The sequence below is a fragment of the Anarrhichthys ocellatus genome, unplaced genomic scaffold, assembly GCF_004355925.1.
Source record: "Anarrhichthys ocellatus isolate YVR2014 unplaced genomic scaffold, GSC_Weel_1.0 scaffold2, whole genome shotgun sequence".
Classification (NCBI taxonomy): Eukaryota; Metazoa; Chordata; class Actinopteri; order Perciformes; family Anarhichadidae; genus Anarrhichthys; species Anarrhichthys ocellatus.
Genome location: NW_022280032.1, coordinates 9373446 through 9393441, shown reverse-complemented (window position 1 = coordinate 9393441; position 19996 = coordinate 9373446). Strand labels below are relative to the sequence as shown.

Below are 19996 nucleotides of genomic sequence, written 5' to 3'. Positions count from 1 at the left end.
GGGGGGGGGGGCGCTGCTTGATAAGGGAAACCACACACGCCCAAGATAAATAGAGCAGAAAGATGAAGGAGGAAATACTCTGAGGTAGTGCTGGAAAAATATTAAAGAATCCTGCATGATGAGCTTGCAATGCTTGCATTTCGTGCAAAGCCATGGCAGCATTTGGTCCTTTGAAAACACAACTGACCGTAGCAACCACAATACTACAGAGGGGGTTTCTCATATGCCCACACAAGAAGCCATCTTACGGAGCAAACACGAAATGTAATAAAATAAGCCTCCATATGTCTTCTTTGTTACAAATGGACGCACTGTAAATATAGGGAATCACACACAGGCTGGGATGCTCACTATAAAGCATTGAATTATTCTTGCAATGCATAAAGCTGGACGACAATAATATAATACATTTACCTTGTCGGTCAATTGTCCTAATCAACCATCCAACAACAAAATAATAAATCAAAGGATCTTAATTGTAACGCTAACAGACATCATCACAAAATACATCACAAAATGTTCAACAATAACCATATAGCGCACCTTAATTAGACTGGGTGTGTGGGCGTCGTTTGTTTTTATTCTCAATAAAAGAAGAATCTACTCACATCACGATTGAAAGATGATCTGTCGAATGAACGTCGAAACAAAATCAATATATCTGTTGATAATAAATAGTATTCCTCACTGTATGCTTCAGCTATTTTGTTTAAATCTATGTCTTATTTGTTATCATAAAAAAATAATAATTCACAGCGGAATGGATGAATCCGAGCAGCCAGTGTAGTCCCGAGCAGCGCTTTATCGAGACCAGCACAGCTCACGTGACTGATTACAAACACCGTCGACGTCACTGATGACATTGCTGGCAGCTCTGACAGAAGAGCAACGTACGTGTCTGTGAGGAAACATTTGGAATATGCAACAATGTGAATATGCCCAGATTGCTAAAACCCCCAAATTCCTATAAAAGTACAATATAATAATAATAATGATAATAATGATCATAATAATACTAATACTTCTAGTAGTAGGCCTACATTATTTATCAATTTTTTTATATAATGCCACCTTTCATGCTTCTTGCAATATCTTTCTGCCAAAATAACATGTACATGGTTAACTGTATATTCAATATTTGTATTAAAACATTTTAGTCTGAGTGACACAGCATCTATACTATTGTGTGATGTAGTTGGCCACCTGGTTGCAAACCAAATCCCCCTTCATAGACAATAAAGAAAGATTTATGATTGATGTCTACATCATATACATTGCATGCACAGTCCAGGACTAATCTTTAAAATGTTAGACGAGCCAAGCATTAAAGGAATACAACTGTTTCACTTAGACTTGGACTTGTGCAGGGCTTTACCTTTAACTTTAGAAGCTGCAATCAACAGACAGTCAGTTGACTTGGTGCAGAAAAGCAGCCAGTGCCTGTGGCCAGAGAGAACATGGGCCATTGTCTTGCCCTCTACTGCCCTTGTGTGGTGATCATCAAGACATACAATTCTGTTGAAATTTACAAATGACCATATTTGTATACCGGAAAGATCGCAGAATTGACTGTGTCTTCTTTGATGTTGTAACTATATTTTTATGATAATGACATCCACATTGCAGGTTTGTGGTCATGATATTCACTAAATAAAACAATGTTAAACATGGTATGACCTTTACAGAGAGTAAACAGTTGGAAAGTGAAAGATTACAATGGATGAAATATAGTATATAAGAGATATAACTTGGACTGAATCTATGAATGATAAATCATATTTTGCATGGTTACCTTTGTCCCATTTGAGTAGAGAAGCAAATGTTGAATAAAGAATTTAAAAAGGAGAGTCAACTTGAATACTCAGCAGCAACAGACAATGTCAAGGGGTTTTCAATTGTTTGTGTGAGATTGAATCATACACAGACTGAAAGCCCCTGACTCCAGTCATAGATATTGGCATATAGAAAAAGATGAATCCTCTGCTTTCCTCCCAAGCTTCCTCATCACATAGAGATGTTGTCTGGTATTTCAGATGTCAAGGTGTTCACAGGAAATTAGATAATGTGCTTTACTTTATCTGACATCCACTGTTATGGACAGTTTCATCAGAGGCCTTCAAATTCCCCCTGTTTTACTGCTGTCTGGAAGATAAATAAACAAACAAACCAATTAAAAAAAGGCTCAAACCCCAACAATGAAAGTTTCCATCACACATCATAGTCTGTATCTTCTTGCCCCTGTGTATCATTTGTGATATTCCAAGATGACTTTCATGAGTGCACCATTGCTTTAATGTAAAACTCTTGGGTTTGTGAAGGAAAACAGGGTAAATATTGACTAAACTAAAGATAGCAATTCAGCAGAGGTCTCCAAATCTACCGCTATAGTGTTGTCTGGGATAAATAAATGAAGAAACTCAAAAAGGTCCAAGAAGTTTGTTTATTTGAAATGTATTTATACTAGCTGACAACAGTCATGCTGAAATGTAGTTTTCTTGTCTTCATTATGGAAGATCACTAAATGATTTTGTGACCTAACAGAACAAATAATTTGCATTTAAAATCTTACTGCTATACTGATATATGAATAATTTTAATGAAGAATCAGAAGGCATTTAAAATGTTAAGGTAATACCAAAAGTAAGGCTTTTGGTATTACCTTGAAGGATTGGTTCACATTTCTTCTAGCCTCATGTTATCTTCAGATAAACTTTTTTGAATACATTTTGCTCCAAATGAGGAGTGTGGATATTTCCCCCATCGCTGATGCTGGAAGCAGGTTAATACGGGAAGTCTTAGTGTTCATTAGGAACAGGAGGAATGACTACAACAAGAAAAACAGTTTCAATGTAGATATGGCCATCTGACTATTGTTGCATTGGTTACTGACTGAAACATGAGACAATGAAGTATAGCTTCTGCAGAAACACATCAAATGACCCTAGTTCAAGAGCAATAGATTAAAAAAACTGCTTGGAGTTCCACTCCATCAAATAACAAGGAGAATGGAAAGATGAAGGATTGTCAATACCTCCAATACGTCGTCTGTCAAAGGGGAGAAACAGAGCATCCATGGCAACAGCCTATTTTGAAAAAGTAAACTTCCTATTGCAAAACCAAGAAGCCAAACAGGGTGATGTTGAACAGTCTGAGCCTCTTTTACAAACATGTGACAGACAGAGAGAAGGACTTTTCACAGGAACAGCATCTTCTGTTTTCACTTAGGATGTTTACAAGAAGCTACAGTTGTGTTGCAGCTTATTTTGAGAATTGAAATCAGACCAATACTGTGACAGCTTGACTTTGGTCTGTCTTATGTAAATACAATCTGTCATCTTTGAGTTGTGAGACAGCCTGTCATTAGTTATGACTGATAAGAGCATGAATCATAGACACAGATTCAGTCAATATCTCTGCTGAAAAATACAGATGGAGTTACCTTATAATTGAGCCTATTGTTGGTGATAATTTACATGGTCAAGAGGAGTCAAAAATGTTTTTTTAAAACTATTGAAATAAACTTCAATAAGGCTGGAAGAACATCAATCAGCCAGCCTGATATAACTAACAGAAAATACTGTATATCATAAAACACAAAAAGCTCAACAACAATGCTGATAATGTGTCATGCAAGCCGCATCACCTTTGTGGAGGTAAGCTGACATGACGCATTAACTTTTACCAGGTCAAATGTCAGCCACAACACACCTGGGGCTAGTTGAACATTTCATGGTTTGTCATGTTTTGTATTTGCATTTTCTGCGATTTTAGTTGGGGGGCAATGATTCACACAGAAAGAAAACTCTGTACTCACTTGTCACTAGTCTCATCTCTTCATCCTCTCTCACACATGGTCACAATGTCTTCCCCCTGGTGGCCAATAGGCGGAACAGCAGTTTTTATCTAAGCACCTTTCCTTTTTCTTTTGTTCCAGTTCACTTATTTCCAATACTTCTTGCAGGAGTTTTTATTGTTCTGAGGGAGGGACTATGCTTATGAATAATGAACGCTATTTTAATTAGATCTTTCATAATGTGGGTACTGTGAAGCCCTTTGAACTGTCATTAAGGGCTACAGCATGAACACCCAGCTTCACCTAATAATAATATTCTAGCTGCCTGACTAAATCTTGATATAATTCACAATCTGACTTGGGATTGGATAAACTTTGGCCTTCAAAGTGGGTAAACAATTTAAACTCAAATAAGTTTCATAATAAATAACCCTTTCGCTCGTTTATGTTATTAAATTATAAGGCAACAGAATCAATTTAAATATGATCATTTAATAAGCATGTTTCTGCATGAAGTTGATCATCTATCTCCCCGCTACGTTCACCTCAGCAAGTGGGTGTATACTACAATGAGTTTATGGACGTAGATGATATTGCTAAATTCCACCAAACTTGTGACAAGAGTAATAATCAGCTTTTGTTCAGATAAATGTCTGGAATGTCCCAGCTTAAACTAATATGGAAACGTCCAGAGTGTTTTCACGGAGTCCTCCTGACCTCTCTATTTATTCTAATCTAGAATAATCTTTAAAGGGATTATTGGTGTGGATTTGCGTGTGTAAAGGTACATTTTGAGTTTGGGAGCAGTTATAGACACGGAAGAAGTGAAAATGATCACCCTCACTGGGATGAATACTGATTGTGCATTAAGAGTGGCTAAGTAAAGATCCAGCTCTAGTGTGATGGATCCTCACAGTTCCTGTAGCAGGACGTGACTGCAATAAAGATCTGCAGCTGAGCTCTGATACGGACTCATCCACAACAGAGTCAGTCAAATGGCACATGCACTATTAAACTGAGCACGGATTAAACTCCTGATTTCTTCTGGAATATACAAAACGTTAACAGTCGTGTGCCAGTCCCTTCAAAAATGTTTTATGTTCATTTTTCCTCACCCCACATAAATCTACCACTCTGGCCCTAAACAGCTCAAGTCAGACTGAAGTGAAGGTGACAGGTTATCCAGCGGCAGTGTGGTCAGCATCCAGGTACAGCCTCTTGAGAATAAAATATAGGTGGGACTCTGTCAGAGCATTTAGAGGTATAGCCTCTTCCCGGTGGCAGCCTCAGTGAAAAACAGCTTTGGCTGAAAGATGCAGTGGACAGGCTGACTGCAGCAGAAAGGATTACGCCCAAAGCTTGCATTAGTAAGCGAATGTTCCTGCAGTTCTTCTTTGGCTCTGCAATATTTCACATTTTAATAATCAGCCGGAAGACAGTCCTACCTCGAATTGATACATGGTCCAGGCTGTATGAACCTTCTGAGGGATATTTTTTTCATGAAACTCTTCGGCCTCTTTGGTCTGAAAAGGAACGTGCGCTGTTTTTTGCTGATGTTGGTTGTAATGACACCATTTGATATTGTCTGTTAGTTTGGTAGACAAGGGCTTTGTATATTCCAGATAAAAGTACCATTTTCCAGCAAACCCTTTTCCTTAGTATGTGAACCTTTATTCAAATACTTACAAATATTGTTCGGGAATTTAACACTTATCAACTTAAACATATTAAAGTTACTCTTCACTTTCTGTCTGCTTCTATGACAGGAAGAATGAGGGTTTATCGATATTTAACTTGTACATTCACACTTTTGTGAGGTGGGTGAGGGGTTCACTGGGTGTTTTTTCCTGTAGGTTATTGTTACATTTTCTTATTTTCTTCTTCTGCTGTTACTGATGTTACTTGTTGCTATAAGAATTTCAATGTTTATTTAGTAAAATGTGCTACATCAATTAAATTGACTTGCCTTTCTACACCAGAAAACATGCAATGCAAAATTGTCAATAGTGAGATAATCGGGTGATAATGCAACTAACTTTGTATAACTTAATTATTCAATGTATCACACAGGAATTTGTTTTTTTTTCTCCTGCCAGGATTGATTTCATACCTAAAATGTAAGAAAATAAAACAAATCCTTCCTCTGAAACGGTTGACGCTGCTACAGGAAATTAGAAATGATGGAGCATGGTTGTGTACAGATGTGAATGTGTCAGTGAGACTCTATTAATCCTCGGCGCAGAAGAGGGAAATAACTTTACAATTACATATTTAATGGTCAATGTACTTTGCATTGAAACTTAATCCAGATTGGTTGAGCAATGAAAAATCTAAGTAAATTAAAAATGTGCTTTTTTCTACTGTCACAGTGGCTCTGTGTTCTCCAGATACATTTAAACACGAGTAGTAGTTTCAGCACCTTTTTAGTAGGAAGTCGTGCTGGGAGACATTTCATTTTCACACTTTCACCTTTCAGTCTCTGCCCTGCTCTCAATCCGACGTCTAAAAAAATTGAATAAAATCTCTGTTCTGTTGCCGTCTTTAACTCTGTCCCCTGTGAGCTGTGAGAAATCACATTCATTGTTGGGAGGATATTCAACAAGCTGCACAATCAAAATCTCTCTCTCCCGCTGCAGTGTGACCTCGTCTTTTCATGCTTCTCTCTCTTTCGAGCTCTCTCTGAAGTACTCAGTTGTATTTGGTTCATCAGATTCTTGACATACTGGCTGCATTTCCTTGCAGTGTGGCATCACTCAGGGCTTGTTGGCTGTCAGCTGGGCGGCATGTCTGTCATGTGTGGTGCTCGGAAAGGCTGCTTCTTACTACGCGTTACTGTGGTTCACGTTACAGACGCATTGTTGTAACTGCATAATATGTATGTTTTCATACTCACCTTGCTGCAGTGATGTAGGTTACAGGTCAGAGGTGAAACGGGCTTGAAACCTTCAATCATAGCCTTTATTTAAGCTAAATTATGCAAAAAAACTGTGCTGAATTCCCTCACACTGTCAGCACTATGTTTATTTGAAATGCAACATTGGTGGTGATGCCTGTGCAGTGGTCAAAGAAGAAGCCTATTCAGATCCTTTAAGAAAAAGTAGCTGTACCAATGTGTAGAAATACTGCATTGCCAGTAAAAGTCCAGCATTCAGAATTTTACTTAAAGGTGCTGAAAGCGAAATTGGGAGCAAATCTACTACCTCTCAACATGATGACAGCTGAGTCGGCGGCTCTCAGCTAACAGTGCAAACAACAAATGTGCTGACAGAGCTAAACAAACAGTGTTTACCTGAGGGGGAACCGGAGGGTTGGTGCTACGTTTAAGCAACACAGCCGTCAGTCAGGACGGCGTTATCAGCTGTAACCACTGTATGCGAGCAGTGCAGTATGGCGGCCGTGAGTTAGAGAGTGAAGCAGGCTCATATGCACTAACATGCATTAAAAGCACACACGGCCGGCCCGGCTATGTCAACAAAGAACGAAAATGATCGGATAACAGCACACACAGACGGAGAGACTTAATTATCTGCACGGGAAGACATTATTCCACTATAACTTTACATGGCAAATATATGTTTGTTATTTTTATGTATTATATAATTGGATTAATAAATAAAAAGACATCTTGAAAACGTCTTTACAGAACTTCAAAATAATAAAATTCTGTTTAAATTACAAGTTGTTATACAGAACTGTGAAACCTACGATGCATAAATCCTGTGACCACCTCTCGGAAAAGCTTATTTAACATGGGAGTACTTTGACAAAATGTCCCTATTCATGAATCAAGAAGCAAGAAAAATATGAGGCCATGCTTTTTTTGGACAAGATTTTGGCACCCAGTAACAGATATTAGTAACATGTCCTATTTGTGAGAGTGGAATCCTTCATTCATCAGGCTTGTCAACATTCATTGGCATTAATGTTTCAATATTCAGAGCAACAGATGAAGAGACATATCCTGTTTAACACTCGACACAAGACGTAAATTCCTCTTCTATCTATCCAGGTATTAACCTGACCAAAACATGTTTCTGATGGCAGAATAGGCTTTTAATTTGAAACTTATGTACCAAAACAACAAGCAGCATTGATATGACAGCAACTGGAAAAAAATCTTCCTCGGAGGAAAAACAGTCACGTAAAATATGATCCACTGTCACCACACCGGTCAAAGATGTCATGATGTCCAGCACTAATGAATCGCTGTCTGGGCATCGATTGTCAACATGTTATTGCTTCTACAGAGGGTGAAATGGAATTCACATAGTGAATGAATAAATTCAGTTCAATTAATAAATAATTTAATTTGCCTGATACAAACAGAAAATATTTTAGAAATGGACTTTTTACATACAGTGTAGTTCCTTTTGTAAATACTTTGTGGGTCTTGACTTGCTCAGATAAAACCTTATTTTCAATTTACAATCCGACAGAGAGAGAAAGAACATTTTAAGTAACTTCAAAAACACACACAAAATGACACTGATCATCTCACAAGAAGATAAATTGTGTGTTATCTACATCAGTGGGTATCCATTATCTGATCATGCTCATCTTTTTTTTTGAATTCTAGTGTCACATTGATAAAAAGTCACCATCACTAATATAAATTAATAAATAAAGCAATTAGCTGTATAAATACAAAACATAAAAGGACAAAGTAATCCCTTCTTAACACCCAATAATTCAAAAATGTAAACTGAGACATTTGCAAGAAAAATGCTTTCACATGGAAAACAACACAATATCTGATACCCTCATCAGTGTGGGGAGAAAATCCAAACTTGAGACCTCTTGTATGTGTGTATCTCTTAGTAACGGCATAATGCTTAAACACTGGTGACCTGAATGCATCTCTGGATACACCAGGCTTCATTTACACACTGCAATTTAAAAGAAGCTCTGGAGTTACACACAAAATGTTACGCCTTACTTTTAACTGTGTGATCATTACTGGATAACAGTGAATAAAAGGACCTTTACAATATTTTACGATTTATCCATGCTTTATCAGACTTGGATCACTCTCAGCTGCGTTTCCATGTTTAACATTTTGAACAGAGAGTTCTCTACTATTTGACTGAACATTTCTTCACGTCATAGCAAATTATCATAATCTCTTCGTGTCAGCTGTGTTGTGATCTGCAGCTGCTGCACGCAGTAACAATTCATAAACTCTGAAGTCTGTATGTAGTAAATCTTCACCTGCTTTGAAATGGTCAAGGTTGCCATACCTTCCTTCCCTGTGGAGAAAATCCCTTCCGTTTATGGGGCATTATAAACCCTTGGCTGCTCCAGAATAGTAAACCTATATCATGGGCTTAAAACGAGCGTGAGCATAGCTCTCTCCCTGTAAATAATCTGTCCGCCCAATCCATGTATGCTGCCCTTAGCACTGTTTGGAACCATTATGTTCCACTTCAGGAGGTCCATAAAGAGGCTGGGCAGCAGTTTGAATGATCAGTCCTATAAGAAAATAAAATGGGTGAATGGTCGCTGGTGTGTGTGACACTCTTTCCTCCCCTCCCTCCTTCAGGGCCACAGAAAAAGTGTAAGTGAGGGAGCCAAAGAGTGCAGGGTCCAGAAGAGCTGTGGCTGTCCCTCCGTCTCAACATCTCAGTATCTAATTGAACACACTCGGAGACAGAGGGAGGGCCGTTGGTTGAAAGTTGGCTGAACGTTGCCTGGATGCCGGCACCCTTTCAGAGCCGGACGGAGGATTCGCCCTCTAGAGCAGGGAGCTGGGGCTTTCTGGGGGAGGCGGGGGGGTGTGCGTGGGGCTGTGACGCATGGGCAGTATGTCATAGTGGCTGGGGATGTGGCTGCTGCGAGGGAGGTCATAAGGGCTTTGGGAGAAGCCGGTGGCCATTCCATTGGGTCCCTGCAGGACACTCACTGTTGGCTCTGTGATAGTTTAGGGAAGAAGGAAGGAAACAAGTCGGAGAGGTAGGTAAGAAACACTGAGGCTGAAGAGAGTGGCAGGCACAGGATGAGGAACAAAGGAGAAAGGAGAGGTGCATGCAATCGAGAGGCGGCTCACATTTCCTCTTATCAAGGCTTACAAAGTCTGTACAGGCTCACAGCAGGGGACATGACCAGAGAGGCTATAAGCTGCAGGACCCTGCTGAGCTCCACACACCAGAGCAACAACACACTCACCAACATCATAGACATTCCTGCTTGCACTGCCCAGGAGGGTGGCAGTGCCTCCAAAGGGCACCTCACGGTGGGAGGGGGACTTCATCTCCACATAGCTGCTCTCTGTGTGCTTGCAAGCCAGCCCTGGTGGGTCTCTAATGGTCGCGTATGGATTCTCACTATTCAGGGAGCAGGAGCTGTTGCCGCACATGGAGCCCTTGATGTAATCTGCAGTAGCCGCGAGACAAGGACATATTCAGCATCAACAAAGATGGATGGATTGTCACTGACTTATTGCAGTGGTATTAATGCTGGGCTCTGAAATCCACGACTAAAATTTAAACAGACAGTCTGCGGCCTGGAGAATGGCAATGACTATCGTTGCCATTCTGAAGAAGTTGTACTTCTTTTGTCTCCGACAGGTGACTAATGGTGGTATATAGTAATCAGAGTACAAAGGGGAGAGAGTTGAAGGCTCATCTCATCCATAACAGTCTCATCAGTCTGATAAGAGGCCTCATTAGAGACAGCAGCAAAGCTCCTTCAGACCACTCTCCACACCCCTGGGTCCCCCACATTCACCACCGACTGCACAGTATTGGGCACTGAGCCATGGAGAGCAATAACCGTTGGAACAAAACCTCAGCCCACCATGATCTTGTCCAAAGCGCAGAGAGTTTTCACATAAATCATGGAGAATATAAGGATATGAGATTTGGGGTCAGAGAATATCTGAGGGGAATAGAAACCGAATGGGGAAATTGATACATGGGATGTTGAGCATAAAAATAATTTTGTAATATTGGTGCTGGTGAAGCTGAACAGGATTCCACAAGCAGTATGTCTGCCCACACACAAACGCACGCACGCACGCACACAGCTACTAACATTAATGACTTACCTTGTTTGGAGCCTCTCTGTGTTTCTCCCTGTTGAACATCTGTAGCAAATGTCAAAACATGATAGTCAAACACAACATTTGAATTCCTTCCCCTAATGTGAGAGGGTTGACAGGGAATACATCATTAAAAATGTTCAACGTAGTATGTCTTTATTTAGAAGAATACGAGAAACGTGAATTCGAGGAGGTACTGGATGTTTCACCTGCTTGCTATCACATTCCCCCAAGGCTTACAAGCTTATATAATCAAATGTGGTCATAACGGGATACTTGCCAAACAACAACACATCACGAAGAGAGGACAAGCCTGTTAAGGCTACATCAGTCCATTACTTAAGTACAGCAGGATGTACATCCAAGACTTTCTTTTTTTTTTTTTTTAAGAGGGACCTGTCATTATGATTGATCTGCTGTCTGCTTTTACACAAAATGAAAATGTGCAGATTGAGATATATTTTAAGTAAAGCATTACAAAAAAATGAATCATAGATTTTGGGGATTTTGCATGTCGCTCAGCAGTAACAAGCCTGAAATCAGTACAGAAGCCTATAGAATATATAATCTCAGTAACGCTGTATTTTAGCACCCACTATTCAGCATTTATGAATGCTGTATAAACATTTAAGAAATGTATACAATAGATACACAGATGGGCATCTTAAAGAGTTTATTAAATGTACAGTATTTGTCTCCTATGACAATTTTATATTATTACAACTGTTTTACTATATTGTCATTCATGATCTGTTTATACACCAGTCCTAATGCCCACAGAAGGAGGAGTTGTAGGTTTTGAAAAATACATTAATCATTATTTACATTTGCTCACAACTACATTGCAGAGTGTTATAAACCCTTTATGAAATGTCAATGTATTGTTTATAAGGTTAAAATATGGGTTTTTGAACCAGAAGTAATTTTTTTTGTGACACTTAATTTTCTATAATTCACAACCAAGGAGTGTAGTATCTGACCCAGTGCAAGCCATCACTGAGAAATGTGCCATTGGGGGAAGTGAAAGAGGATTAATGAGCCCACAGTGAACCCTATTCACCTCCTCGCCACAGCTTTCTCTGTCCCACCCGCATATCTTATCAAAATCAGAGCAAAGGTTATGTCTAACAAGAAACCACTGGTTCATCTTCATTCACAGCAGGGTGGCTGTGTCCTGGCTGGTGCCTATATGAGGTTTGTGCTAACGACACAAGGGTCTTTGCACTTGAAGTAAGGATTCTACAAAGTCCAAACGTTCAGGCTGTATGTGGAGCATTATAGTAAGTAAGAGAAACTGACCGAGGTCGTTGAGGTTGCAGTAAGCTCTCCATTCTGAGCCATTTCGACTTTTCAGAGTGCTTGACTGAAAGAAAGAGCACAGTTTTGGTGTTGCTTTTAAACTGTAGTGTGATTAAATTGTATGTTAATACACGTTGAGAGTGGCCATACTTTGAGGGTCAGAGTGCCATCCAGGTTGCTGGAGATGGTTGAGACAACGTTACACTGGGCCACAGTGTGGTAACTAGGGTTGGAGAAGCACTGGCCACTGCTGCCCTGGCTCTGGTTGACCTCAGCAGCGCTGGTCCTCATCGCAACAGTACTGCCACACTCTGAGGGTTTAAACAACAGGTGAGAGGTTTGAAAACCAAATAAGTATTTCTGCGTCAATATTTTTGTGTCTACCACCTTCAAAATACTGACAAATAAAGTCATCAGCACTCAGCCTGAAACGTGCCTGTTTCCTTTAGCTGCTGTGCATCATTTGCGAGTGCTGATGACTTAATTTGGCAATTTTGTGATTTTTGGGTGGGCACCCATCATACTCTAAAGACGATTGAGTTGAGCATGCCGGTACTTTTGTTTATACATGATTTCAAAATGTATTTTGCCAACAAAAACAAAAATCAAGATTAATCCTAAGTAAAGTCTAATTGATGGACAAATGTAGAGTTTGTAGATTTATAACAAATTTTCATAGTTGATTAATCTGCTGATTCCTTTGTTGATTAATCAATTATGAATAAAAAATTTAAATTTCGCAGACCCCAAAGCGAAGCTGGTTTTGACCAGCCAACACCCCAAACCCAAATACATTCAGATTACTATCACACAAGGCAAAGAAAAGGTAGCAAATCCTTTCATTTGAGAAGCTGGAACCATGAAATTATTGGTATTTTTGCTTGAGAAATAAAATTTCTCGCCTAATCGATTAATTGACTAATCATTGCAGCTCCACATTTGTCCATGGCAGTATGCAGCATCCGTCCATAGTGAGCAAATATTTTGAGTGGTCTGTAAAACATCTTACCAGACAGGGAATAGTCTGTGTTGGTGATGTGCATCGCCTGTGTGTAGGACACACTGGGCGGGATCTCATGGCCTTTGTCCCTCTGCCTCTGTCTGTACCACACAAACAGGCTGAGCATGGCCATGATGATGAGGAGTAGAAAGATGATGCCCATGACGGCCCCTGCCGACTGTCGCTCAGAGCCTCGCGCTGGGCTAATCTTGGTGTACGGGTTCAGCTCCTCCATCATCAGAGCTGCTACAGAGAAAACACAGATCGTGGGTTGTTTAAACACTCTGTACACATCAGCGTTTGAGTGGTAATACAGCGATGAGCCTCGATCATCTCGATCACCTCTCACCTTGATCGCAACGGATGCCTTTATATCCGGGGCTGCAGTAGCACGTTCCAGTCACATAGTCACAGGTAGCATTGTTCAGGCACTCACACAGCTGCTGGCAACCATATCCAAACGTACCAGCAGGACACTCTGCATGGGAGAGAGGTGCATTACTACATCCATCAAAATTAAAGCACTTAGAGTGGGAGCCAAAGTGTTTATAGAACACACACCTACACACACACACACACACACACACACACACACACACACACACGCACACACACACACACACACACAAAACCACAGAGTAATTTTGCTCAGTGCTAGAATGTGTTGGGCCCACTCAACTCTGCTCACAGCTCGTCCCAATGAAGCCTGTTCGGCAAGCACACAGGCCAGTGATGTGGTCACAGTCTGCGCCGTTTTGGCAGCGACAGACTTCCGAGCAGTCCCTGCCGTAGAACCCTGAAGGACAGCCTGGGACAGAGATGTATAAAATGTTGGGGTGGAGAAAACAAAGGGAGGGGACAACAATGTAAAGAGTCAAGGTCATATTGCAGGGAGCCACGGAAATCAATACTATTCAATGTGTCTGCAGCATACTCAATAAAGGACAATGTGAATTGAATGAAAGATTTCCTGCTTCAGCAGAAAGTCTGGTTAACATGTCAACGTAACTTGTAGGTGGAAATAAAGAACAAGACAACTGGAAATAGTATATACGTGAGAGAAAAAGGAAAACGGCAAAAACAAAAGACATTTCCATGCACAACAGCAGGAGCCACAAGACAAAGACCCTTAGGGTGATAGATAACGTAATTCAAATCAGTTGACTGATGTAGATGATATGCACTAGTTGTTGGTGAATGACTGGAATATATAATTAGCAAATGAATGAAGTGACCATTAGTGTTATTTTGATTTTGTCCCCCCCCTTTATAAAATGCAAATAAAAATCACCTAGTTGCCCAGTTGTCTCTAAAGAAATGATTCCCACTTGTCATCTACTGCAGTTCTGTTTGACTGCCAGTAGATGCCACTGTGTGTCTATTAACTGGATGGGAGAGACTCACGCTGTGTACAGTAGAGTCCGGTCCAGCCGGGGCTGCACCTGCACTCTCCTTCATAGGTGCTGCACTGGGCTCCGTTGTGACAGTTACACGAGTTGAGACAATCAGGGCCCCAGTGCCCAGAAGGACAGGCTGCAGACGCCAGAGAGACAGTCAAGCTCACGCTCACATACCCTCCCACACAAACTCTATGCCCCTATGCATACATGAAACACACAACACTGAATTTTGAGGAAATGCCTAAATATTTTCCACACATACAATATTGTCACTAGGCCATGAGTTAAAGTTAAGTGCAAAACTACTTTACTGTCTCCCATGGGAGAAATTTGTCTTGGAAGTTGCTGCATCAAGACCAGACGAGGAGACGACGAGCAGATGTGTCAGGTTAAATAACTTAAAAGCACTGGCAATGTAACATCCATCTGATGATACATTTTTTTTTTTTGCTTTAATTAGTTATTGCAATAAAAAATACACACATCAATTTTCCATGGCATGACAGCTTAAAGCTCTGCTAATGATCTTTGGCCTACAGCGCTGTAAATCAGAGAGCACAATGTATTGTAACAATCACTTAAGAAAGCTATCAGTTTTAAATCAGCTGGGGATGAGGGTACTTCTTGGAATATGTAGGTTCATGAAAATGATTAATGTGTATAAAGGTAATGTGAGGTATAAGGTTTGTGAGGGAAAAATTAGGAGTGGAGATGGACAATGGGAGGGAAAAAAATCTGAGAAAAAAAGGCAAACAAACACAGGATGGAGGAGAGAAGTCATACCATGAGAGCAATCCTCTCCTATCCATCCAGGGAAGCATTGGCAGGAGCCATCGATGGGGTTGCAGGTGCCGTTGTTGGTACAGAGGCAGATCTCAGCGCAGACCCTCCCATACCTGCCACTTGGGCAGACTGCAAAACACACAAACACAACAAAAACACTTCACAAAACAACCCTCATCTGCATATTATCACTTACATGCAAAGACTAGTAAAATGTATTAATATTATGACATCAAACTCATTCTGTGAAAGGTTGTGTAAACATATTCCTCTCGTGGATAATACTGTTTTATTTGAGTGGACATGAAGTGAAGTGATCTGTTTAAACAAAAGGAGGAGTCAGTCACTGCCTCCAGTGGCACAACTGCCCCATTTCTGCTCACTAGAGTGGGATGAGTGATGTGCCACAGAATTAAAATAGACCATGTACACAGACCACTGTATACATTTTTTATGAAATTAATATTTCAATGCTCTCTGGCACTCTTCAATAAAAGATCTCATTTCCAATGAAGCCTCCATTGTGTTTTCGTGTTGGCCCATGAGACAAATTGTACCAAGGTGTATCTAACCATCAGGATCAGGAAGCAGCAGCACCAGCAGATACATCAAAGGTCTTAAAAAAGAATAGCCCAGCGTAAGAAATATCAGATAAGGTGGCTGGCTGTGATAGAAATGGGTCTCACTCATTTTAATGTGGGGTGATTTTAATGAATACATTTCAACTGGCTTCCCCCTCTTCTTGAGAGCTCTTTCAAGCTCCTTCAAGCAGGTTGTCATTAGGCCATGAGGTTGGCTTCACTGCTGCTTCTGGGATTCAAGGCTCAACACACTGGGAGAGCTTCATTAGGCTGGGACTTTGTGTGCTGGACACAGGACGAGTGACGACGCAAGTTGCGCATGTTGTTGGCCACCTTCGTCCCTCGTGGCTTAACGCCTTCTCACCAGTAATTACAGTCCAGACAAATTAGGGCTCGCTTTTTTTTTTTTCTTCCTTCAGCTAACCTATTAAACTTTTATTTGTAAGACATTGCTCAAAGCCATGACAGAGAATTCAAAAGTTTCCCATTGCCTTTCTGTAATTTATATATACTGTAAAAAAAAAAATAGCGAATCATTAAAATCAAATCTACAGTACGTTTATATGTAGGTGTCATACTCAACACGTGATGGAGAGCAGATTCTCTACACTTTGAGGATACATTGACATGACACACACCCGTGGTCACATAAAGCATCACACGAGTCAATATTGGACAAATGGTTAACATATCTGCTTTTGAATAGATGATACTTTGAATTTAAATTAAACATTTAACATGTCAACCCAAATATTTAACATGTTGACATATTTACATTGTCTTAATCGCTTTATAAATTTCCTTTAAAATGTCTGAGCCTTTAATATATACAACAGGGCTAATGGCTACATCATCACGAAAAACACGTTTTTACAAGTAACACATTTATGATATTGTCAACACTCTTATATTTAAAATGTATATAAGATGTGCTAAAAGTACTCATGATTTCCAAAAGTGCAAAATCCTAATCAAACACATCTGAGGCTAAAATAATGAACTGGATGTTTTCTGTCAACAAGATCTACTTATGTGATTCAAACAACATTGCCGAGGCAAAACTCAGGAAAAAAAAAAGTTTGCCTGGTTGTCTTCCAATTACCCTTAACAAGAAGGCATCTCTTCTGCACATGTTTCTTTGGCTCTGTGTGTGCATAAAAAGCAATTTACATGCAGCTCTCTTTGCAGAATTAGGCAGAGGGACAGCAGCATTTACTTGTTTGTCTAAAGCAAAGTCGGTCTCAGCAATATTCAGGTTTCTGTTGAAGGTTGTTTTTTCCTTTTGGTTTGTAATGCACTGATAATAACCATTATTCAAAGTTTCAAGGCTAAGATGCCAGTGGGATAAACAGCAGGTCATCCATCCATTTGATCTTAAAAGAACACTGAGCACAGCAAGGGCCGAAGGAAACGTACATGTGTCCTCACACAATGCTGTGGCAGGAGGAATTTTTTGGACATATAAATGAACCCTTCATATTATTAGCTATTGAACGCACCAGCACATAATAACCTTTGATGTACCATCTTTACTATCCTACATTATTGTCTTACTTTTTGTTATAATCAATGTCATTCCCTGACCATTTTTTTTATTTCCTGTATACACCAAATGCCACACATTTTCAGATATAAAATGAACGTACCGTTTTCCAGTAACGACTAAAAGCTTAACCGTGAATGAATTTGGCAGGAAGTGAAACAGCAGGAAAAGGTCAAAGGGAGAGAAAAGGCTACTTGCCTTGGTTGCACAGAGAACCGGAGAAGCCCGACAGGCACTCACAGTGGCCTGTGACATGATGGCACGGCCCGGTGCTGTGCACACACTGCGGACACGACTGGCTGCAACGATGCCCGTAGAACCCCGGAGAGCAGACTGCAGCCGGCAGAGCGTGGCAGGAGAGCAGAGGGAATCAGTGGACAACATTGGATGGAACAAGGGGTATATAATAATGAAACAGGGCATGACAAGTGTGATCAAGGGAGTATAGAAACAAATCAAGGCCGGAAGAATTAAAGCAGAAAAGACGAGAAGAGACAGCAAAGGGTGGGGGAGAAAACAGAAAAGTCAGTCTTTATTGTAATCACTTCCATTTTATCCGCTGCCATAAATGGAGTAGTAAAGTAGTTAAGAGAATGGGGAAAGTCTGTTTTATGTTAAGTTTTGATCATCTATAAAACACACAACTGTGTGTTAATGCAGATTTTATTGAAAGAATGTAGACCATTAAGATATATTCAAAATGGGGTATGAAGGTAATTATATACTAACATTTTATACAAAAAGGATTAACTGAGCAACCATGATAAGAGACTGCAATTTATATGAAAAACATTTTCATTTCAGTTCAGGGAGAACGTTAAAAATTCATGTTATGTTTCTATTTTCATAGCCGGTGATTTGCTTAGATTCCTACTCCAATAATCGCCATTCTCAGAAGACACTTGGGTCCTTTTAGGAGTAGACAAACACAGCCTTGGTTTGCTGTTTTACAAGCATGCAATGTTGACTTTACCCCTTGGGTTCTGATTTGATTTAAAGCACCAGGTGTGATACGCCTTTATCATCTGGAGAAGCATGTAATCCTCCAATTAAAGTTTTCAACAGGAAAAACAGCAAAACTGCAGTTAGGAGGTTTTCACCTGATGAGAACATTATCTGTGTAAACATTGAATTCGGAGGAGTAATAACTTCCTCTCCCTCTCTCACACATACACAGAGCGAGGGAGAGAGAGAGAGAGGGAGAGAGATTGTTTTACATTCCACTCAAATTGAAGTTTACAGGTTTGTGACTGTGAATATCACCCCCAATCAGTGAGCTCATCACTTGAGAGAGTCCCCAGACAGACCCCATTCAGAAACCAGAGCTAGCACTCCCAGTGAGCACGCCCTCTGTTGAGCCTTGGACGAGGACTGTGAGTCTCCCACTGTGCATTGGTTGTTGAGGACAGGGCAGCGGGGTGAGGAGTGTGTGTGTGTGTGTGTGTGTGTGTGTGTGTGTTGCTGTAGGGGTAAAGACACTGTGATTAAGTGATAGCAGTGATGAAGGGTTTACACTCAAGCAGTTATGACCGACAACTAAGTGCTCCTCCTCAGCAGGCTCACCCTTCAACAATTCTGCAAAGAATCAAAGCAAGGTCAATACTGGGATGGAGTTTGTAATGGCGGCGTCCTAAAGCTCGTGCCATTATTACTTAAAAGGCTTGGATAAAGAGAGGTTGCTTGGGAAAAAAAGAGAAAGAGGCTCACTTCTTTTGCAGGATGTCCCCCTGTAGCCAGGTGCACACACACATGTACCGTCCTCTGGAGAGCAGGATCCTCCGTTCTGACAGGAACAGCTGACTGAACAGTTGGGTCCCCAGAAGCCTTGTGGGCACACGTTATCACAGTGGATTCCTGCGGGAACATTACACAAATATTCAGCGAATGCACACGAAGAAGGCTATAAGAAGAAATATTCTTAAGAGCCTGCCATCTGTAAAAACACATCATCAAAGAACAGCATTCACATGATCACAGTGAATCTGTGGAGGGCTATTCACCCAGCATGGATCCTCGCTTGATTTCAGTCCTGAATGAAGAAGCTGCTGTTTGGAGTGTGTTTCTTTTTCAGTTCAGCCCATCCTTTCAGACTCCGTTTCTCCTTTCCAAATGCATTTGATTTTTGATCTGACTGGGGCTCCCTGCCAGTGCACTGTGTTGATTAACAGGGTTGGGTCTCCAGAGAGGCCCAGCCTGTCTCCCATTCTCTTTCAGCAGAGCCGAGGTAGTGTACAGAGCCGAAGGGATGTACTCGGGCTACAAGAGCACAGTCTGGAAGTGTCACTGTGTGTTTGGCGCAGCTCCAACCAACAAAAGCAAAACACTGCCTCCATACAGTGCTCTCCCCGTGTACACAATTGCATTAGCACATCCGTCGAGGCAGCCTGTTTTCTCTCGGTCATAACCATGCCTTCAAAAAAGGGTAAATCACATGTACTGTACATACATGCAGGCTCATAAAATAAAATGTATTGCTGCAAACACCCAGGCACATATACACACATAGAGTCAGATATTCACGCACACGCACAAACTCTGCAACTTTTCAAGCACCAGCCCTT

At 40.6% G+C, this 19996-nt stretch overlaps 2 protein-coding genes across 11 annotated transcripts in view; both read right to left on the bottom strand.

Annotated features, from left to right (window-relative positions):
* The window catches only part of dennd4a (DENN/MADD domain containing 4A), a 22107-nt gene extending 21292 nt beyond the window's left edge, over nucleotides 1-815 (bottom strand). For both annotated transcript variants that reach the window (XM_031861955.1, XM_031861964.1), the window contains exon 1: nucleotides 609-815. The gene's annotated coding sequence lies outside the window, so the exon portion shown is untranslated. The remainder of the gene's footprint in view (nucleotides 1-608) is intronic.
* Nucleotides 816-6521: 5706 nt separating this feature from the next.
* Nucleotides 6522-19996, bottom strand: part of megf11 (multiple EGF-like-domains 11) — a 68428-nt gene continuing 54953 nt past the window's right edge. For 2 of the 9 annotated variants that reach the window (XM_031858218.1, XM_031858159.1), the window contains 12 exons: nucleotides 19143-19289; nucleotides 17634-17768; nucleotides 15312-15440; nucleotides 14533-14661; nucleotides 13808-13936; nucleotides 13478-13606; nucleotides 13138-13374; nucleotides 12279-12439; nucleotides 12129-12192; nucleotides 10836-10874; nucleotides 9956-10162; nucleotides 6522-9700 (listed from right to left, as the gene is read on the bottom strand). In XM_031858218.1, coding sequence (XP_031714078.1) covers nucleotides 9525-9700; nucleotides 9956-10162; nucleotides 10836-10874; nucleotides 12129-12192; nucleotides 12279-12439; nucleotides 13138-13374; nucleotides 13478-13606; nucleotides 13808-13936; nucleotides 14533-14661; nucleotides 15312-15440; nucleotides 17634-17768; nucleotides 19143-19289 — 1682 coding nt within the window. In that variant the 3' untranslated portion in view covers nucleotides 6522-9524. The remainder of the gene's footprint in view (nucleotides 9701-9955; nucleotides 10163-10835; nucleotides 10875-12128; nucleotides 12193-12278; nucleotides 12440-13137; nucleotides 13375-13477; nucleotides 13607-13807; nucleotides 13937-14532; nucleotides 14662-15311; nucleotides 15441-17633; nucleotides 17769-19142; nucleotides 19290-19996) is intronic. The other 7 variants (XM_031858166.1, XM_031858152.1, XM_031858184.1 and 4 more) reach the window with 7 other exon arrangements.